The 22,898-nt window shown below is 38.4% G+C and overlaps 1 protein-coding gene across 4 annotated transcripts in view; it reads right to left on the minus strand.

Moving 5' to 3' along the window:
- Positions 1–22,898, minus strand: part of FOXRED2 (FAD dependent oxidoreductase domain containing 2) — a 59,077-nt gene that overhangs the window by 17,196 nt on the left and 18,983 nt on the right. For all 4 annotated transcript variants that reach the window (XR_008403261.1, XM_053721379.1, XM_053721377.1 and 1 more), the window contains one exon: positions 575–741. Coding sequence is in view for 3 of the 4 variants with exons in the window: in XM_053721379.1 (XP_053577354.1) it covers positions 575–741 (167 nt within the window). In the remaining variant the exon portion in view is untranslated. The remainder of the gene's footprint in view (positions 1–574; positions 742–22,898) is intronic.

The following is a 22,898-nucleotide window of genomic DNA, read 5'->3' on the forward strand; positions in this document are numbered from 1 at the left end:
TGATCCAGTAACAGACAGTGACACACAGGAGGGTGAGGCGAGTGTGATCCAGTAACAGACAGTGACACACAGGAGGGTGAGGTGAGTGTGATCCAGTAACAGACAGTGACACACAGGAGGGTGAGGTGAGTGTGATCCAGTAACAGACAGTGACACACAGGAGGGTAAGATGAGTGTGATCCAGTAACAGACAGTGACACACAGGAGGGTAAGATGAGTGTGATCCAGTAACAGACAGTGACACACAGGAGGGTGAGGTGAGTGTGATCCAGTAACAGACAGTGACACACAGGAGGGTGAGGTGAGTGTGATCCAGTAACAGACAGTGACACACAGGAGGGTGAGGTGAGTGTGATCCAGTAACACACAGTGACACACAGGAGGGTGAGGTGAGTGTGATCCAGTAACAGACAGTGACACACAGGAGGGTGAGGTGAGTGTGATCCAGTAACAGACAGTGACACACAGGAGGGTGAGATGAGTGTGATCCAGTAACTGTGACATAGAAACAAATGAAGCTGTAGCACATCGCAGGGTCTAAGCTTTCAGGACCAGGTCAGAGGAACTTACTCACCTGTATAGCGGAAGCCGTGTATGAATCCTCCAGCAGATTGGCGGAAATCAATAGCATGACTAGCAGTGCCCACCACAAACAGCCCCCGGGTGTACCTGGCTTCATAGCTCGCCGTTAGCCACGGGTATTTCCTGTTTTGTTTGGTCGCCGGCTTTAGCTTAACAGACCTGAAAAGTAACGGTGTAAGAGACAAGAAAGGATTTGTCACATTGTCTTCTTTGAGATTAAAACACCTTGTTCCTGTCAATGTACGGAGCAGTTATTAGAGAATAAACAGTCAAATCTATTTCCCCCTAACTTGGTTCCTATGACCATTTAAATGTGCTGAGCCCGCAGGAAGGGCAGAGCTGCTTATTGTATGTCTCTATGTGCACAAAACCTAATACTTAAGTACTAATATGGTCATTGTGGGCGGAGGTTTCAATAAGCAAAACCAGCGATTTCATTTGTACGAATAAACCTGAAGGAAGATTCAGGACACAGAAGTGCAGTTTGTCACTCTGTTACACATCAGCTTTACACCTTGTGCAATGCACTGTCGTAAGCAAGCGCCGCTCTCAGATTACCTATTATTATTAGCACTTCATAGATCTCACAATTCAAAAAGTATCTCAGCTCTAATTCTCACTTGCTGTTCCATAAAAACCAACTTGTGACAAGAAATAATTCTGTAGCAACAACACAACAGCCAGTAGGAACAAGTACAGTACATAGTGCGGGTGAGTACAGGCACATAACCAACCAAGTACAGTACCGGCATATAACCAACCAAGTATGGTACAGGCACATATATAACCAGGTACAGTACCGGCACATAACCAACCAAGTATGGTACAGGCACATATATAACCAGGTACAGTACAGGCACATAACCAACCAAGTATGGTACAGGCACATATATAACCAGGTACAGTACAGGCACATAACCAACCAAGTACGGTACAGGCACATATATAACCAAGTACAGTACAGGCACATATATAAACAAGTACAGTACAGGCACATAACCAACCAAGTACAGTACAGGCACATAACCAACCAAGTACGGTACAGGCACATATATAACCAAGTACAGTACAGGCACATATTTAACCAAGTACAGTACAGGCACATATATAACCAAGTACAGTACAGGCACATATATAACCAAGTACAGTACAGGCACATATATAACCAAGTACAGTACAGGCACATAACCAACCAAGTACGGTACAGGCACATATATAACCAAGTACAGTACAGGCACATAACCAACCAAGTACGGTACAGGCACATAACCAAGTACAGTACAGGCACATATATAACCAAGTACAGTACAGGCACATAACCAACCAAGTACGGTACAGGCACATATATAACCAAGTACAGTACAGGCACATAACCAACAACAGTACGGTACAGGCACATATATAACCAAGTACAGTACAGGCACATAACCAACCAAGTGCGGTACAGGCACATATATAACCAAGTACAGTACAGGCACATATATAACAAGTAAATACACATAAATAACAAGTACAGTACAGGCACATAACCAACCAAGTACAGTACAGGCACATATATAACCAAGTACAGTACAGGCACATACTGTATATAAAAAGTAAATACACATAAATAACAAGTACAGTACAGGCACATATATAACAAGTAAATACACAAAAATAACAAGTATGGTACAGGCACATATATAACAAGTAAATACACATAAACAACAAGTACAGGCACATATATAACAAGTACGGTACAGGCACATATATAACAAGTACAGTACAGGCACATATATAACAAGTACAGTGCAGGCATATAAATAACAAGTAAATACACATATATAACAAGTACAGAACAGGCACATATATAAAAAGTAAATACACATAAACAACAAGTACAGTACAGACACATATATAACAAGTACAGTACAGACACATAAACAACAAGTACGGTGCAGGCATATATATAACAAGTAAATACACATAAATAACAAGTACAGTACAGACACATATATAACAGGTACAGTACAGACACATATATAACAAGTACAGTACATGCACATAAATAGCAAGTAAATACACATAAATAACAAGTAAATACACATAAATAACAAGTACAGTACAGGCACATATATAACAAGTAAATACACATAAATAACAAGTACAGTACAGACACATATATAACAGGTACAGTACAGACACATATATAACAAGTACAGTACAGACACATATATAACAAGTACAGTAAATACACATATATAACAAGTACAGTACAGGCAAAAATAACAAGTACAATACACATATATAACAAGTACAGTACAGGCACAAATAACAAGTACAATAAATACACATATATAACAAGTACAGTACAGGCACAAATAACAAGTACAATAAATACACATATATAACAAGTACAGTATAGGCACATATCTAACAAGTACAGTACAGGCACATAAATAACAAGTACAGTAAATACACATAACATAACAAGTACAGTACAGGCACATATATAACAAGTACAATAAATACACATATATAACAAGTACAGTACAGGCACATATCTAACAAGTACAGTACAGGCACATAAATAACAAGTACAGTAAATACACATATATAACAAGTACAGTACAGGCACATATATAACAAGTACAGTATAGGCACATATCTAACAAGTACAGTACAGGCACATAAATAACAAGTACAGTAAATACACATAATATAACAAGTACAGTACAGGCACATATATAACAAGTACAATAAAACATAATTTATGTAAGAACTTACCTGATAAATTCATTTCTTTCATATTAGCAAGAGTCCATGAGCTAGTGACGTATGGGATATACATTCCTACCAGGAGGGGCAAAGTTTCCCAAACCTCAAAATGCCTATAAATACACCCCTCACCACACCCACAAATCAGTTTAACGAATAGCCAAGAAGTGGGGTGATAAGAAAAAAAGTGCGAAAGCATATAAAATAAGGAATTGGAATAATTGTGCTTTATACAAAAAAATCATAACCACCACAAAAAGGGTGGGCCTCATGGACTCTTGCTAATATGAAAGAAATGAATTTATCAGGTAAGTTCTTAAATAAATTATGTTTTCTTTCATGTAATTAGCAAGAGTCCATGAGCTAGTGACGTATGGGATAATGACTACCCAAGATGTGGATCTTTCCACGCAAGAGTCACTAGAGAGGGAGGGATAAAATAAAGACAGCCAATTCCTGCTGAAAATAATCCACACCCAAAATAAAGTTTAATGAAAACATAAGCAGAAGATTCAAACTGAAACCACTGCCTGAAGTACTTTTCTACCAAAAACTGCTTCAGATGAAGAAAACACATCAAAATGGTAGAATTTAGTAAAAGTATGCAAAGAGGACCAAGTTGCTGCTTTGCAAATCTGATCAACCGAAGCTTCATTCCTAAACGCCCAGGAAGTAGAAACTGACCTAGTAGAATGAGCTGTAATCCTTTGAGGCGGAGTTTTACCCAACTCAACATAGGCATGATGAATTCAAGATTTCAACCAAGATGCCAAAGAAATGGCAGAAGCTTTCTGGCCTTTTCTAGAACCGGAAAAGATAACAAATAGACTAGAAGTCTTTCAGAAAGACTTAGTAGCTTCAACATAATATTTCAAAGCTCTAACAACATCCAAAGAATGCAACGATTTCTCCTTAGAATTCTTAGGATTAGGACATAATGAAGGAACCACAATTTCTCTACTAATGTTGTTGGAATTCACAACCTTAGGTAAAAATTCAAAAGAAGTTCGCAACACCGCCTTATCCTGATGAAAAATCAGAAAAGGAGACTCACAAGAAAGAGCAGATAATTCAGAGACTCTTCTGGCAGAAGAGATCGCCAAAAGGAACAAAACTTTCCAGGAAAGTAATTTAATGTCCAATGAATGCATGGGTTCAAAAGGAGGAGCTTGAAGAGCCCCCAGAACCAAATTCAAACTCCAAGGAGGAGAAATTGACTTAATGACAGGTTTTATACGAACCAAAGCTTGTACAAAACAATGAATGTCAGGAATATTAGCAATCTTTCTGTGAAAAAGAACAGAAAGAGCAGAGACTTGTCCTTTCAAGGAACTTGCGGACAAACCTTTATCTAAACCATCCTGAAGAAACTGTAAAATTCTCGGAATTCTAAAAGAATGCCAGGAAAAATGATGAGAAAGACACCAAGAAATATAAGTCTTCCAGACTCTATAATATATCTCTCTAGATACAGATTTACGAGCCTGTAACATAGTATTAATCACAGAGTCAGAGAAACCTCTTTGACCAAGAATCAAGCGTTCAATCTCCATACCTTTAAATTTAAGGATTTGAGATCCTGATGGAAAAAAGGACCTTGCGACAGAAGGTCTGGTCTTAACGGAAGAGTCCACGGTTGGCAAGAGGCCATCCGGACAAGATCCGCATACCAAAACCTGTGAGGCCATGCTGGAGCTACCAGCAGGACAAACGAGCATTCCTTCAGAATCTTGGAGATTCTGCCTCCGCCTGAAGATCCCGGGATCTGGACAGATACCTGGGAAGTTTCTTGTTTAGATGAGAAGCCATCAGATCTATTTCTGGAAGTTCCCACATTTGAACAATCTGAAGAAAAACCTCTGGGTGAAGAGACCATTCGCCCGGATGCAACGTTTGGCGACTGAGATAATCCGCTTCCCAATTGTCTATACCTGGGATATGAACCGCAGAGATTAGACAGGAGCTGGATTCCGCCCAAACCAGAATTCGAGATACTTCTTTCATAGCCAGAGGACTGTGAGTCCCCCCCCTGATGATTGATGTATGCCACAGTTGTGACATTGTCTGTCTGAAAACAAATGAACGATTCTCTCTTCAGAAGAGGCCAAGACTGAAGAGCTCTGAAAATTGCACGGAGTTCCAAAATATTGATCGGTAATCTCACCTCCTGAGATTCCCAAACCCCTTGTGCCGTCAGAGACCCCCACACAGCTCCCCAACCTGTAAGACTTGCATCTGTTGAAATTACAGTCCAGGTCGGAAGAACAAAAGAAGCCCCCTGAACTAAACGATGGTGATCTGTCCACCACGTTAGAGAGTGTCGTACAATCGGTTTTAAAGATATTAATTGAGATATCTTTGTGTAATCCCTGCACCATTGGTTCAGCATACAGAGCTGAAGAGGTCGCATGTGAAAACGAGCAAAGGGGATCGCGTCCGATGCAGCAGTCATAAGACCTAAAATTTCCATGCAAAAGGCTACCGAAGGGAATGATTGTGACTGAAGGTTTCGACAAGCTGAAATCAATTTTAGACGTCTCTTGTCTGTCAAAGACAGAGTCATGGACACTGAATCTATCTGGAAACCCAAAAAGGTTACCCTTGTCTGAGGAATCAATGAACTTTTTAGTGAATTGATCCTCCAACCGTGATCTTGAAGAAACAACACAAGTCGATTCGTATGAGATTCTGCTAAATGTGAAGACTTAGCAAGTACCAAGATATCGTCCAAATAAGGAAAAACCACAATACCCTGTTCTCTGATTACAGACAGAAGGGCACCGAGAACCTTTGTAAAAATTCTTGGAGCTGTTGCTAGGCCAAACGGCAGAGCCACAAACTGGTAATGCTTGTCCAGGAAAGAGAATCTCAGAAACTGATAGTGAGCTGGATGAATCGGAATATGCAGATATGCATCCTGTAAATCTATTGTAGACATATAATGCCCTTGCTGAACAAAAGGCAGGATAGTCCTTATAGTTACCATTTTGAATGTTGGTATCCTTACATAACTATTCAATATTTTTAGATCCAGAACTGGTCTGAAGGAATTCTCCTTCTTTGGTACAATGAAGAGATTCGAATAAAACCCCAGCCCCTGTTCCAGAACTGGAACTGGCATAATTACTCCAGCCAACTCTAGATCTGAAACACATTTCAGAAATGCTTGAGCTTTCGCTGGGTTTACTGGGACACGGGAAAGAAAAAATCTCTTTGCAGGAGGTCTTATCTTGAAACCAATTCTGTACCCTTCTGAAACAATGTTCTGAATCCAAAGATTGTGAACAGAATCGATCCAAATTTCTTTGAAAAAACGTAATCTGCCCCCTATCAGCTGAGCTGGAATGAGGGCCGCACCTTCATGTGGACTTAGAAGCTGGCTTTGCTTTTCTAGAAGGCTTGGATTTATTCCAGACTGGAGATGGTTTCCAAACTGAAACTGCTCCTGAGGATGAAGGATCAGGCTTTTGTCCTTTGTTGAAACGAAAGGAACGAAAACGATTATTAGCCCTGTTTTTACCCTTAGATTTTTTATCCTGCGGTAAAAAAGTTCCTATCCCACCAGTAACAGTTGAGATAATAGAATCCAACTGAGAACCAAATAATTTATTACCCTGGAAAGAAAGGGAAAGTAGAGTCGATTTAGAAGACATATCAGCATTCCAAGTTTTAAGCCATAAAGCTCTTCTAGCTAAAATAGCTAGAGACATAAACCTGACATCAACTCTGATAAAATCAAAAATGGCATCACAGATAAAATTATTAGCATGTTGAAGCAGAATAATAATGTTATGAGAATCATGATCTGTTACTTGTTGCGCTAAAGTTTCCAACCAAAAAGTTGAAGCTGCAGCAACATCCGCCAAAGATATAGCAGGTCTAAGAAGATTACCTGAACACAAATAAGCTTTTCTTAGAAAGGATTCAATTTTCCTATCTAGAGGATCCTTAAAGGAAGTACCATCTGCCGTAGGAATAGTAGTACGTTTGGCAAGGGTAGAAATAGCCCCATCAACTTTAGGGATTTTGTCCCAAAACTCTAATCTGTCGGACGGCACAGGATATAATTGCTTAAAACGTTTAGAAGAAGGAGTAAATGAATTACCCAAATTATTCCATTCTCTGGAAATTACTTCAGAAATAGCACCTGGAACAGGAAAAACTTCTGGAATAACTACAGGAGATTTAAAGACCTTGTCTAAACGTTTAGATTTAGTATCAAGAGGACCAGAATCCTCAATTTCTAATGCAATTAGGACTTCTTTAAGTAAAGAACGAATAAATTCCATTTTAAATAAATATGAAGATTTATCAGCATCAACCTCTGAGACAGAGTCCTCTGAACCAGAAGAATCATTAGAATCAGAATGATGATGTTCATTTAAAAATTCATCTGGATAAAGAGAAGTTTTAAAAGATTTTTTATATTTACTAGAAGGAGGAATAACAGACATAGCCTTCTTAATGGATTCAGAAACAAAATCTCTTATGTTATCAGGTACACTCTGAACATTAGATGTTGAGGGAACTGCAACAGGTAATGGTACTTTACTAAAGGAAATATTTTCTGCATTAACAAGTTTGTCATGACATTTAATACAAACAACAGCTGGAGGAACAACTACCAAAAGTTTACAGCAGATACACTTAGCTTTGGTAGTTCCAGCACCAGGCAGCGATTTTCCTGAAGTTTCTTCTGACTCAGATGCAACGTGAGACATCTTGCAATATGTAAGAGAAAAAACAACATATAAAGCAAAATTGATCAAATTCCTTCAGTTTCAGGAATGGGAAAAAATGCCAAAGAACAAGCTTCTAGCAACCAGAAGCAATGAAAAATGAGACTTAAATAATGTGGAGACAAAAGCGACGCCCAAATTTTTTTAGCGCCAAATAAGACGCCCACATTATTTGGCGCCTAAATGCTTTTGGCGCCAAAAATGATGCCACATCCGGAACGCCGACATTTTTGGCGCAAAAGAACGTCAAAAAATGACGCAACTTCCGGCGACACGTATGACGCCGGAAACGGAAGAGATTTTTTGCGCCAAAAAAGTCCGTGCCAAGAATGACGCAATAAAATGAAGCATTTTCAGCCCCCGCGAGCCTAACAGCCCACAGGGAAAAAGTCAAATTTTAAGGTAAGAAAAAATGATTGATTCAAATGCATTATCCCAAATATGAAACTGACTGTCTGAAAAAAGGAATGTTGAACATCCTGAGTCAAGGCAAATAAATGTTTGAATACATGTATTTAGAACTTTATAAAAAAGTGCCCAACCATAGCTTTAGAGTGTCACAGAAAATAAGACTTACTTACCCCAGGACACTCATCTACATGTTTGTAGAAAGCCAAACCAGTACTGAAACGAAAATCAGCAGAGGTAATGGTATATATATATATAAGAGTATATCGTCGATCTGAAAAGGGAGGTAAGAGATGAATCTCTACGACCGATAACAGAGAACCTATGAAATAGACCCCGTAGAAGGAGATCATTGAATTCAAACAGGCAATACTCTCTTCACATCCCTCTGACATTCACTGCACGCTGAGAGGAAAACCGGGCTCCAACCTGCTGCGGAGCGCATATCAACGTAGAATCTAGCACAAACTTACTTCACCACCTCCATAGGAGGCAAAGTTTGTAAAACTGATTTGTGGGTGTGGTGAGGGGTGTATTTATAGGCATTTTGAGGTTTGGGAAACTTTGCCCCTCCTGGTAGGAATGTATATCCCATACGTCACTAGCTCATGGACTCTTGCTAATTACATGAAAGAAATACACATATATAACAAGTACAGTACAGGCACATAAATAACAAGTACAGTAAATAAACATAATATAACAAGTACAGTAAAGACACATATATAACAAGTACAGTACAGGCACATAAATAACAAGTACAGTAAATACACATATATAACAAGTACAGTACAGACACATATATAACAAGTACAGTACAGGCACATAAATAACAAGTACAGTAAATACACATAATATAACAAGTACAGTACAGGCACATATATAACAAGTAAATACACATAAATAACAAGTAAATACACATATATAACAGGTACAGTACAGACACATATATAACAAGTACAGACACATATATAACAAGTACAGTAAATACACATAATATAACAAGTACAGTACAGGCACATAAATAACAAGTACAGTAAATACACATAATATAACAAGTACAGTAGAGGCACATATATAACAAGTAAATACACATAAATAACAAGTAAATACACATAAATAACAAGTACAGTACAGACACATATATAACAGGTACAGTACAGACACATATATAACAAGTAAATACACATATATAACAAGTACAGTACAGGCACATATATAACAAGTACAGTACAGACACATATATAACAAGTACAGTACAGGCACATATATAACAAGTAAATACACATACATAACAAGTACAGTACAGGCACATAAATAACAAGTACAGTAAATACACATATATAACAAGTACAGTACAGGCACATAAATAACAAGTACAGTAAATACACATATATAACAAGTAAATACACATATATAACAAGTAAATACACATACATAACAAGTACAGTGCAGACACATAAATAACAAGTACAGTACAGACACATATATAACAAGTACAGTACAGGCACATATATAACAAGTAAATACACAAATAAAAAGTACAGTAAATACACATATATAACAAGTACAGTACAGGCACATAAATAACAAGTACAGTAAATACACATATATAACAAGTACAGTACAGAAACATATATAACAAGTACAGTACAGGCACATAAATAATAAGTACAGTAAATACACATAATATAACAAGTACAGTACAAGTAAATACACATAAACAGTATCTCACAAAAGTGAGTACACTCACATTTTTATAAATATTTTATTATATCTTTTCATGTGACAACACTGAAGAAATGACACTACAACGTAAAGTAGTGAGTGTACAGCCTGTATAACAGTGTAAATTTGCTGTCCCCTCGAAATACCTCAACACACAGTCATTAATGTCTAAACCATTGGCAACAAAAGTGAGTACACCCCAAATTGGGCCCAATTAGCCATTTTACCTCCCCGGTGTCATGTGACTCGTTAGTGTTATAAGGTCTCAGGTGTGAATGGGGAACAGGTGTGTTAAATTTGGTGTTATCGCTCTCACACTCTCTCATATTGGTCACTGGAAGTTCAACATGGCACCTCATGGCAAAGAACTCTGAGGATCTGAAAAAAGAATTGTTGCTTTACATAAAGATGGCCTAGGCTATAAGAAGATTGCCAAGACCCTGAAACTGAGCTGCAGCACGGTGGGCTAAACCATACAGCGGTTTTAAAAGACAGGTTCCAATCACAACAGGCCTCGTCATGGTCGACCAAAGAAGTTGAGTGCACATGCTCAGCCTCATATCCAGAGGTTGTCTTTGGTAAATAGACGTATCAGCGCTGCCAGCATTGCTGCAGAGGTTGAAGTGGTGGGGGTTCAGTCTGTTAGTGCCCAGACCATATGCCGCACACTGCATCAATTTGGTCTGCATGGCTGTCGTCCCAGAAGGAAGACTCTTCTAAACATGATGCACAAGAAAGCCAGCAAACAGTTTGTTGAAGACAAGCAGACTAAGGACATGGATTACTGGAACTGTCCTGTGGTCCGATGAGACCAAGATAAACTTATTTGGTTCAGATGGTGTAAAGCATGTGTGGCGGCAACCAGGTGAGGACTACAAAGCAAGTGTGTCTTGCCTACAGTCAAGCAAGGTGGTGGGAGTGTCATGGTCTGGGCTTGCATGAGTTCTGCCGGCACTGGGGAGCTACAGTTCATTGAGAGAACCATGAATGCCAACATGTACTGTGACTTACTGAAGCAAAGCTTCAGAGACTGGGCCGCAGGGCAGTATTCCAACATGATAACCCCAAACACACCTCCAAGACGACCACTGTCTTGCTAAAGAAACGGAGGATAAAGGTGATGGACTGGCCAAGCATATCTCCAGACCTAAACCCTATTGAGCATCTGTGGGGCATCCTCAAATGGAAGGTGGGGGACTAACATCCACCAGCTCCGTGATGTCATAATGGAGGAGTGGAAGAGAACTCCAGTGGCAACCTGTGAAGCTCTGGTGAACTCGATGCCCAAGAGGGTTAAGGCAGTGCTGGAAAATAATGGTGGCCACACAAAATATTGACACTTTGGGCCCAATTTGGACATTTCCACTTAGGGGTGCACTCACTTTTGTTGCCAACAGTTTAGACATTAATGGCTGTGTGTTGAGGTATTTCGAGGGGACAGCAAATTTACACTGTTATACAGGCTGTACACTCACTACTTTACGTTGTAGCAAAGTATCATTTCTTCAGTGTTGTCACATGAAAATATATAATAAAATATTTACAAAAATGTGAGGGGTGTACTCACTTTTGTGAGATACTGTATAACAAGTAAATACACATAAATAACAAGTACAGTACAGGCACATATATAACAAGTACAGTACAAGGAGGGCTTCAGAAATACAAAATGTATAAACTGTGAAGTGACTTTGCTTGGTGGGACATACAAATGTCACAGGGTCAGGGACCTTACTGGGTTCATGTATAAGAAGCGCACACAGAATCACTACTGACAAGCCTTGGCGCTAACTTATTTATCTTCATCTCACCAGTTACTGAAGAAGCTAATACCACTAGATGCTGACAGTAATAATTTGTATGTCTGTGTGTATGTGACTGTAAGCATGTGTGTGTAAGCATATGTGCACGTTTGTGTGAGCTCATGTGTGTAGGTACGTGTGCATATGTGTATATATGTGTGATTATGTGTGTAGGTATGTGTGCTCATGTGTTCACGTTTGTACATACGTGTAATTATGTGCGTACATGTGTGTACATAGGTTTGTACATGTGTAATTATGCGCGTGCATGTGTGTACATAGGTTTGTACATGCGCGTGATTATGCGCGTGCATGTGTGTACATAGGTTTGTACATGTGTGTGATTATGCGCGTGCATGTGTGTACATAGGTTTGTACATGTGTGTGATTATGTGATTGCATGTGTGCACAGAGGTTTGTACATGTGTGTGATTATGTGATTGCATGTGTGCACAGAGGTTTGGACGTATATGTGTGATTATGTGATTGCATGTGTGCACAGAGGTTTGGACGTATGTGTGTGATTATGTGCGGCGTGCATGTGTGTACATATATGTGTGATTATGTGATTGCATGTGTGTACATAGGTTTGTATATATGTGTGCGATTATGTGCATGCATAGGTTTGTACATATGTATGCAATTATGTGTGTGCATGTGTGTACATATGTGTGTGATTATGTGCGTGCATGTGTGCACAGAGGTTTGTACATGGGTGCGATTATGTGATTGCATGTGTGTACATGTGTGTAATTATGCAATTGCATGTGTGTGATTATGTGATTGCATGTGTGTACATAGGTTTGTACATGTGTGTGATTATGTGATTGCATGTGTGTACCTAGGTTTGTACATGTGTGTGATTATGTGATTGCATGTGTGTACATAGGTTTGTACATGTGTGTAATTATGTGATTGCATGTGTGTACATAGGTTTGTACAGGTGTGTAATTATGTGATTGCATGTGTGTACATAGGTTTGTACATGTGTGTGATTATGTGATTGCATGTGTGTACATAGGTTTGTACATGTGTGTGATTATGTGATTGCATGTGTGTACATAGGTTTGTACATGTGTGTAATTATGTGCGCGCATGTGTGTACAGAGGTTTGGACGCATGTGTGTGATTATGTGCGTGCATGTGTGTGATTATGTGCGTGCATGTGTGTACATGTGTGTGATTATGTGCATGCATGTGTGTGATTATGTGCGTGCATGTGTGTACAGAGGTTTGGACGTATGTGTGTGATTATGTGCGTGCATGTGTGTAGGTATGTGTGCACATATTTGCCATTGCGTGATATGTATGCTTATGTGTGTGCAAGTGATACTTATTTGTCATCACGTGCATAGGTATATTTACACGTGTATGCGCTTGTGTTATTACGCGTGTAGGTATTGTCTTGTTATGTACGCAAATATGTGTGGACATGTGTAGGAATGTTTGATTATGTAAGTATGTGTGCACATGTTTTGGTGTATGGGCATGTTTGGGCATGTTTGATTATGTGCACAAGTATGATTATGTGGGGGTGTATGTATATATATATATATATATATATATATATATATATATATATATATATATATATATATATATATATATATATATATATATATATATATCTTTTACAAGATATGACGATTCCACGGATTTCATCCTTACTTATGGGATATCGCCTCCTGGTCAGCAGGAGGAGGCAAAGAGCTCCACAGCAGAGCTGTATATATAGCTCCTCCCTTCCCTCCCACTCCAGTCATTCTCTTTGCCTGTGTTAGTGATAGGAAGAGGTAAAGTGAGGTGTTAGTTTAGATTCTTCAATCAAGTGTTTATTATTTTTTAAGTAGTGCCTCTGAGTGCTACTTTTGTGCTGGGGTGTAGCCTAGACCAAATCAGTCTCTTCCCTACAAAAAGAGAAGCATTTGGTGGCTTTAAGGCAATAGGTGGGACATAATTCTCACTGCGCCACCTATACCTGTTGCTGCCCTATTTCAGCTAGCCTAAGCACTTTTAACTCAGGCTGTTGTTCGTCCATAGGGCTATGAGAGGGAGAGGACCTCTGGAAACCTGCTGGACTGCCATGCTGTCGCACTGCTTTAGAGGTAAGTGCTAACTTTATTTTTCTGGGGCACACTCTCTCAGATGGAAGTGAGCACTATATTTGCGGGCCAACACATACAGGATAGACATCTTTATGTGATAGCAGAGCCCAGCATAAGAGTAATTAGCAACATCCCTGCCGTGCAGTTTGGATTTACTCTGGTCTGAGGCAGTATGGCTAGTCACACAACGTTCTGGGTTCCCAGTGGTCTGGACATAACATATACTGTCAGGGAGGGGACTTTATTTATTTGTGTGTGCAGTGATTGTGCTACCTGACGTACGGTCAGACTGGGAGACCGAGTCCGTTACGCCCACAAGGGGCGGAGCCACGTCACTTTTACACTCTAAGCCTCCATTATAGAATTGGAGCATAGAGTTTTTATACTTAATGATTTTACGGCTCAGAAGGTACTGTTAGCACTGAGTTACACTGACAGTAACTACTACATTGTACTTTCAACTAATGTGTCAAACACTCACATAAATAAGGTGGGAAAGGCCAGCAACGCTGCTGTTTTGTTCCATTCATTTCTTAGGAGCGCATACCATGGGAAGTTACTTGTAATATTTAAAGATGTCACCATCCATGTGTGGTGGTCCTTAGAAAACACGCCCTATTTTCCTTTCTATGTGGCTCAGTTTATGTTAGGTCCAAGGAGATATGCTGTCAGTTAAGCATAATTGGACTGTAGCACTATGTTTTTCCCTGTCATGGTTTGCTGCATAGTGTGATAACCTAGCGGTTTCCTACTAAGGGGTAAAATGAATTTTAACTCACAGCCTGGCAAATTTATTTACGGTTTTGCCATAGTATGGGGGTCTTGTGGTACAAGTCACTCTGCCTCCCATCTCACAGATTGGACCTGGCTACTGTTGATATTTTTGTACAGTAAATTAAAAAAAAAAGTTCTCTTTTAAAATTTAAAGGGACAGTACCATGTTTTTCCTGTACTAACATGATCCTAAAGTGGTGGCTGTTAAGAGTCTGGGACACCAGTCAATTCCTGCCACAGTTTTATTATTACAGTGTCCAAATTAATTTCTGACCCACAGGCAGTGCTCTGCGGTTCTTTGCAGAGACTTTGCTTTTAATGTTCATAGCAACGTCTAGTTACAGACGTCTTTGTATGGTTATTGGATGTTTCTGTATGTCAAACATAAAACGCTCTTTAAACATTTAAAGAGACAGTATTAAGTGTGTTTCAGCTGTTCTTTGTTAGTTCATTCTGTATGACTGAAGATGAACAAACGCACTCGAGAATAGGGTTACTTTTCATATTTAAAAGAATGGTTTTGTGTTCTATGTTTAAATCTGACTACGATTTGTTCAAATTTATTTTTCTTTGGACCCTACTCCCTCTTCGGCGCTTGCTGTTGGGGAGTCTGTTAACTATTGGCCACAATTTTCTCCTATGGGTTTTAATCGAAATGTTATGGCCTTCATACAGTGACCACATTACTGAGAATTTCAGTTTCAAATGGAATGGGTGCCTTTAGCATTCCTTATATTTACAATACTGTTTTCCATGACCGTACCGGCTAAAAGGCTGGACGATAGTCCTTTGGGGTGAAGGAGTAGTTTTCATCACTACGTGAACTTCTATACCCCTAGCAGATAACATTCGTTATGGGCCTCACGACAGGGTTTCCAATGGTGACCGTCTGTGTACTTTACTGCTGTTTCCAAGACAGCATGAAGGGTCGGCCCCCGATCTGAGACCGGTCCTAGTAGGAAGCAGACTTCTCTCTTTCTCCAGACTTGGATAAGAGATGTTCAGGATCCCTGGACACTAGCAACTGTGTCTCAGGGCTTTCAGTTGGAGTTCAAAAATTCCTTCCCAAGGGGACGGTTTGTTCTTTCTTGATTGTCTGTAGACCAGATAAAAAGAGAGGCGTTCTTACGTTGTGTAACCTCCACACTATGGGAGTAATTTGTCCCGTTCCAATACAAGAACAGGGACAGGGGTTTTACTAAAAAAAAAATTGTGGTTCCCAAAAAAGACGGAACGTTCCGACCCATTTTAGATCTCAAAAGTCTAAACGAGTTTCTCAGAGACCCATCCTTCAAGATGGAGACTATTCGGACAATTCTTCCATTGATCCAGGAGGGTCAATATATGACTACCGTGGACTTAAAGGATGCATATCTTCATATTCCTATCCACAGAGATCATCACCAATTCCTAAGGTTTGCCTTCCTGGACAAACATTTTCAGTTCGTGGCTCTTCCTTTCGACCTGGCCATGGCACCCAGGATCTTCACGAAGGTTCTAGGGTCTCTGCTGGCGGTTCTCAGACTGCGGGGCATTGCAGTGGCGCCTTATCTAGACGATATTCTGATCCAGGCGTCGTCTTATCAACTGACAAAGTCTCATACCGACGTGGTTCTGTCCTTTCTAAGGACTCACGGGTGAAAAGTGAATCTAGAAAAGAGTTCACTAATTCCTGACAAGGGTTCCTTTCCTGGGAACTCTAATAGACTCTATATTCATGAAAATCTTCTTGACGAATCTCAGAAAGATTCTGAATACTTGCCGAGCCCTTCAGTCCAATCCTCGGCCATCAGTGGCTCAGTGCATGGAGGTAATTGGATTGATGGTGGCGGCAATGGACATCATTCCGCTTGCTCGTTTTTATCTCAGACCTCTACAACTGAGCATGCTCAGACAATGCAATGGAGATTATGCAAATCTGTCTCCTCAGACAGATCTGGATCAGAAGACAAGAGACTCTCTTCTTTGGTGGTTGTCGCTAGATCATCTGTCCCAAGGGACGTGCTTCCGCAGACCTTCATGGGTGACAGTGACAACGGACGCCAGTCTACTAGGATGGGGCGCAGTCTGGAATTCCCTGAAGGCTCAGGGTGTGTGGACTCGGTCGGAGTCTCTACTTCCCATCAATATTCTGGAGTTAAGAGCAATATTCAATGCACTTCAGGCTTGGCCTCAGTTGGCTTCGGCCGAACTGATAGATGCCTTGGCAGTGCCTTGGTCATTCAACCTAGCTTATGTGTTCCCGCTGTTTGCTCTCCTTCCCCGAGTGATTGCTCGAGGCAAACAGGAGAGGGGTTCGGTGATCCTCATCGCTCCTGTGTGGCCTCGCAGGACGTGGTATGCCGATCTGGTGGACATGTCCTCTCTGCTACCAAGGAAGCTTCCATTGAGGCAGGACCTTCTCATTCAGGGACCCTTCCATCATCCGAATCTAATTTCTCTGCAGCTGACTGCTTGGAGATTTAACGCTTGATTTTATCTAAGCGAGGGTTCTCTGATTCGTCATTGATATCTTGATTCAGGCACGCAAGCCTGTTACTAGAAAAATTTACCATAAGATATGGCGTAAATATCTTTATTGGTGCGAATTCAAGGGCTACTCATGGAGTAGGGTTAGGATTCCTAGGATTTTATCTTTTCTCCAAGAAGGATTGGAGAAAGGGTTATCAGCAAGTTCCTTAAAGGGACAGATTTCTGTTTTGTCTATTTTGCTTCACAAGCGTCTGGCAGATGTTCCAGATGTTCAATCCTTTTGTCAGGCTCTGACTAGATTCAGGCCTGTGTTTAGACCAATTGCCCCTCCTTGGAGTTTGAATTTAGTTCTTAATGTTCTTCAAGGGGTTCCGTTTGAACCTATGAATTCCATAGATATTAAGTTATTATCTTGGAAAGTTTTATTTTTGGTTGCTATTTCGTCTGCTCGCAGAGTTTCTGAGCTTTTGGCATTACAATGTGATTCTCCTTATCTTGTTTTCCATGCAGATAAGGTAGTGTTGCGTACCAAACATGGTTTTCTTCCTAAGGTTGTTTCTAACAAAAATATTAATCAGGAAATTGTTGTTCCTTCCTTGTGTCCTAATCCTTCTTCTAAAAAGAGCGTCTGTTACATAATTTGGACGTAGTCCGTGCTCTGAAGTTTTACTTGCAGGCGACTAAGGAATTTTGTCAATCATCTTCATTATTTGTTGTCTTTTCTGGGAAATGTAGGGGTCAGAAAGCTACGGCTACCTCTCTTTCTTTTTGGCTGAAGAGTATCATCCGTTTGGCCGCTGGACAGCAGCCTCCTGAACGAATTATGGCTCATTCCACTAGGGCTGTGGCTTCCTCATGGGCATTTAAAAATGATGCTTCTGTTAAACAGATTTGCAAGGCTGCAACTTGGTCGTCTTTTCACACTTTTTCCAAATTTTCCAAATTTGATACTTTTGCTTCTTCTGAGGCTGGTTTTGGGAGAAAGGTTCTTCAAGCAGTGGTGCCTTCCATTTAGGTTCCTGTCTTGTCCCTCCCTTTCATCCGTGTCCTATAGCTTTGGTATTGTATCCCATAAGTAAGGATGAAATCCGTGGATTTGTCATATCTTGTAAAAGAAAAGTAAATTTATGCTTACCTGATAAATTTATTTCTTTTACGATACGACGAGTCCACGGCCCTCCCTGTCGTTTTTTCTAAAGACAGGTTTTATTTTTATAAAAAGAAATTCCTGAGGAGGAAAAACCTAAGAGGATGCGCTAGGAACACAGGTTATCAAAGTAGGACCTAACACTTTATGATTGGGTTTGTACCCGTATGCATAAATAAATATAAACAGCACAGTGTTTGGTATGTGTGAAAAATTAATAATAATGAGGAAAAAAAATTGTGAGTAAAACAAGTGCTCAGGACAATTTGTGTATATTAGTGATACATTAAAATAATCAGATATCACAGATAAACAATTATATTTGTGGCGATGAGTAAAATATATAAAAAGTACTTATCAATGTCCCAAAAAATGCTGTGATGTAAAAAAATAAGTGTCCAATCCTAATATGTGAACGGTGATGTGTTCAGGTGTTTGGCGTGCTCCTCTTGTGTCCCGCGGTGCGATGGGTCAGGGTGTCTAGAATGGAAGATAAACAAGGGGCGCCAACATAGTGTGAATCGTTAAAACAACAAATATAAAAGTGATGTGCAAAAAACTACTCACAAGGAAAGTGGCACCTTAAATGAATAAGGTGCGATAAAGCAGGCTGACATTCAAATTCCAGCAGTCAGTACGCTGGAGGTCTCACCCAGAGGACCTGTGGAATCCAGATAGGCGTCTAGAAAGTAGCACCCACGTTTTTTAGGACCAATGGCCGGACCAAGTGGGCTGCAAGCTGATAGGTGTTCTCCTGCTGCACTCACGCCACCGAGACTTTTCTCCAAAACTGACAGTGTCAGTGTATGAAAGGTTCCGTGGTAAAAGTCCTGTTTCAAAAACAAGTGGATCGTGGAAAGAAGCAAAAATACCGGGTCGTGGTATAAAACAAACAGTATTTATTTTGCAACGCGTTTCTCAGTCTATTCCAGACCGTTTCATCAGGCATAATCATAGTTAACAATAGAGATCTATTTAAACCCACAGTGACCCGGAATTGAAACAAAAGGTCAACTCTATTAACAATGTTGCAATTGCAAAAACATTTAACTTTTGATACATTGTATAAATCGGTTTGAACAATTGTGACCGCACAGATAACACTTAAATAAAAAGTATATAAAAAAATCCTATTCGCAATTACCAAATACATCTGGAAAAAAATATATCATAGTAAACTGGACATATATTAACATGTGTGTATATGTATATCTCATCTCCTGGTTGGATTCGAACCCAGGACCTAATGTGTGCTAGGCAATGGATAAATCAAAAGGCTACCTTTATGTCTTATTTAAATTTCTTGCAAAAAGGATTAGTATTGATACAAAATGTATAAATTGATCTACATGTCTCACAATGTCTAGAAGATAATCTTATTTGGTCTTTTTAATAAATGACTCTAATTTTTAAAACCAAACTAAAAGGAATTTTCTTATAAATATAAAACTAAAAAAGAAATGTTCGTGACAAATGCTTACTATAAATAAGTGACATATAAAAATTATAAAAAATATATGTGTATATATATATATATATATATATATATATATATATTATGGCTCCACTGGACTCGAACTTGGGACCTTCTGTATGTTAAGCGAGCATGAAATTGATATGGCTATCTTGAAGGCCTATTTTTATGTTATATATTGGAGCAGAAATATGTTAGGAATTATGTTATTAATAATATGTATATATATATTTGGGACTCCACTGGACTCGAACTTGGGACCTTCTGTATGTTAGGCGAACATGAAATTGGTAAGGCTATCTTGAAAGTTTATGTTATATATTGGGGCAAAAATATATTAGGAATTATGTTATTGTTTCCAATCATATACAACAACCAAATAGACTAAAAAGTGTATCCAGAATGTATATAAACAATTGTAGGTGTATGTGTTGATGTATAATCAAACATAAAATATAAGTGTATGGAAATATAACATATTCTATATGTGTCTAAATTGCATTAATGCAATATATTATTGAAGACTGACAAAGAAGAGAAAAAGAAATAAGAGAGATATAATGTAGTGGTATCGACGTATGGTAGTGTTTGTTAATGTATATCAAAAAATATAAGAAAATATGATGTACTAGACCCTAAAAGCTAAATCTCATGTTAGATACAAATGTAACCTGTATAAAAGTAATAATTTATGTGAAGGCTGCCAAATCTACATTGGCATTTAAGCCTAATGGATACAAGGTTTTGAGTTTATGTATCCAATATGTTTCTAATTGCCTGAGTTTAATCAGACGATCATAATCTGTGGAAGGTGGTACATGATCAATATGGATAATTTTATAGATATCTGAACTCCCGTCGTGTATCGTTTCACAATGGTTGGGGACACTATGGTTGGTTTTAGTTTTTTTACAATTTTTACAATTTCGATGATGTTCACCCCAACGGGTACAGAGATTTCTAATAGTGCGCCCTACATACTGGACGCCACAAATACAATTAAGGAGATACACTATATATTTAGATTCGCAATTGAGACGATGTGTGATTTGATAAGTTAAACCAGTAATATTGGATTTAAAAGATTTTTGTGAAATTGTATATTTGCACATGTTGCAACCTCTTTTGCCACATTTAAATGATCCATGGGAAGCTAAAAAGTTTAAAGTTTTGGTTTGTTTATTGGACAGAAATTGGCAATGTTTTACTTTTTACTGGGGGCTAATTAATTCCTTAAAGTGGAAGCTCGTCTATATCCAATTTTGGGTTTTTCCCCGACTATATCTTTAAGGAAAGGATCCTTTTGGATAATGTTCCAATGTTTATGTAGTATGTTTCGAATTTTGTAGTGGTTGTTATTGTATTGTGTAATGAAAAGTGGTTCACAAACAACGTTGTTTGTGGATTTCTTTTTGGTTTGATTGTTGGTGCTATTTTGGACTTTTTCAAAGATTAATTCTCTATCTAGATTGCGTGCTTTTTTAAGACATTGATTTAGTAGATCTATAGGATAACCTTTGTCTACAAAGCGTTGGTAAAGAACCTTGCTTTCAATGTCAAAAGATTCTAAATTGGAGCAATTCCTGCGGATTTGGCAGCCTTCACATAAATTATTACTTTTATACAGGTTACATTTGTATCTAACATGAGATTTAGCTTTTAGGGTCTAGTACATCATATTTTCTTATATTTTTTGATATACATTAACAAACACTACCATACGTCGATACCACTACATTATATCTCTCTTATTTCTTTTTCTCTTCTTTGTCAGTCTTTAATAATATATTGCATTAATGCAATTTAGACACATATAGAATATGTTATATTTCCATACACTTATATTTATGTGTATATGCCCATGACGAGCATGTCCACATAGTTGTGTATATGTATGCACTTGTCTATCCGGTTCTAAACCTAATAGTCCAAGCACCTATATAGTTTCATATTATATTATATTTTACATACCTGATTTATATTATTTTTTATGATACACCATTTTGCACATTTCATCTTTTTGAATGTTTGATTATTCATCAACACATACACCTACAATTGTTTATATACATTCTGGATACACTTTTTAGTCTATTTGGTTGTTGTATATGATTGGAAACAATTAATAACATAATTCCTAATATATTTTTGCCCCAATATATAACATAAACTTTCAAGATAGCCTTACCAATTTCATGTTCGCCTAACATACAGAAGGTCCCAAGTTCGAGTCCAGTGGAGTCCCAAACATATATATATACATATTATTAATAACATAATTCCTAACATATTTCTGCTCCAATATATAACATAAAAATAGGCCTTCAAGATAGCCATATCAATTTCATGCTCGCTTAACATACAGAAGGTCCCAAGTTCGAGTCCAGTGGAGCCATAAAATATATATATATATATATATATATATACACATATATTTTTTATAATTTTTATATGTCACTTATTTATAGTAAGCGTTTGTCACGAACATTTCTTTTTTAGTTTTATATTTATAAGAAAATTCCTTTTAGTTTGGTTTTAAAAATTAGAGTCATTTATTAAAAAGACCAAATAAGATTATCTTCTAGACATTGTGAGACATGTAGATCAATTTATACATTTTGTATCAATACTAATCCTTTTTGAAAGAAATTTAAATAAGACATAAAGGTAGCCTTTTGATTTATCCATTGCCTAGCACACATTAGGTCCTGGGTTCGAATCCAACCAGGAGATGAGATATACATATACACACACATGTTAATATATGTCCAGTTTACTATGATATATTTTTTTCCAGATGTATTTGGTAATTGCGAATAGGATTTTTTTTATATACTTTTTATTTAAGTGTTATCTGTGCGGTCACAATTCAAACCGATTTATACAATGTATCAAAAGTTAAATGTTTTT

This window comes from Bombina bombina, chromosome 7, assembly GCF_027579735.1.
Source record: "Bombina bombina isolate aBomBom1 chromosome 7, aBomBom1.pri, whole genome shotgun sequence".
Lineage (NCBI taxonomy): Eukaryota > Metazoa > Chordata > Amphibia > Anura > Bombinatoridae > Bombina > Bombina bombina.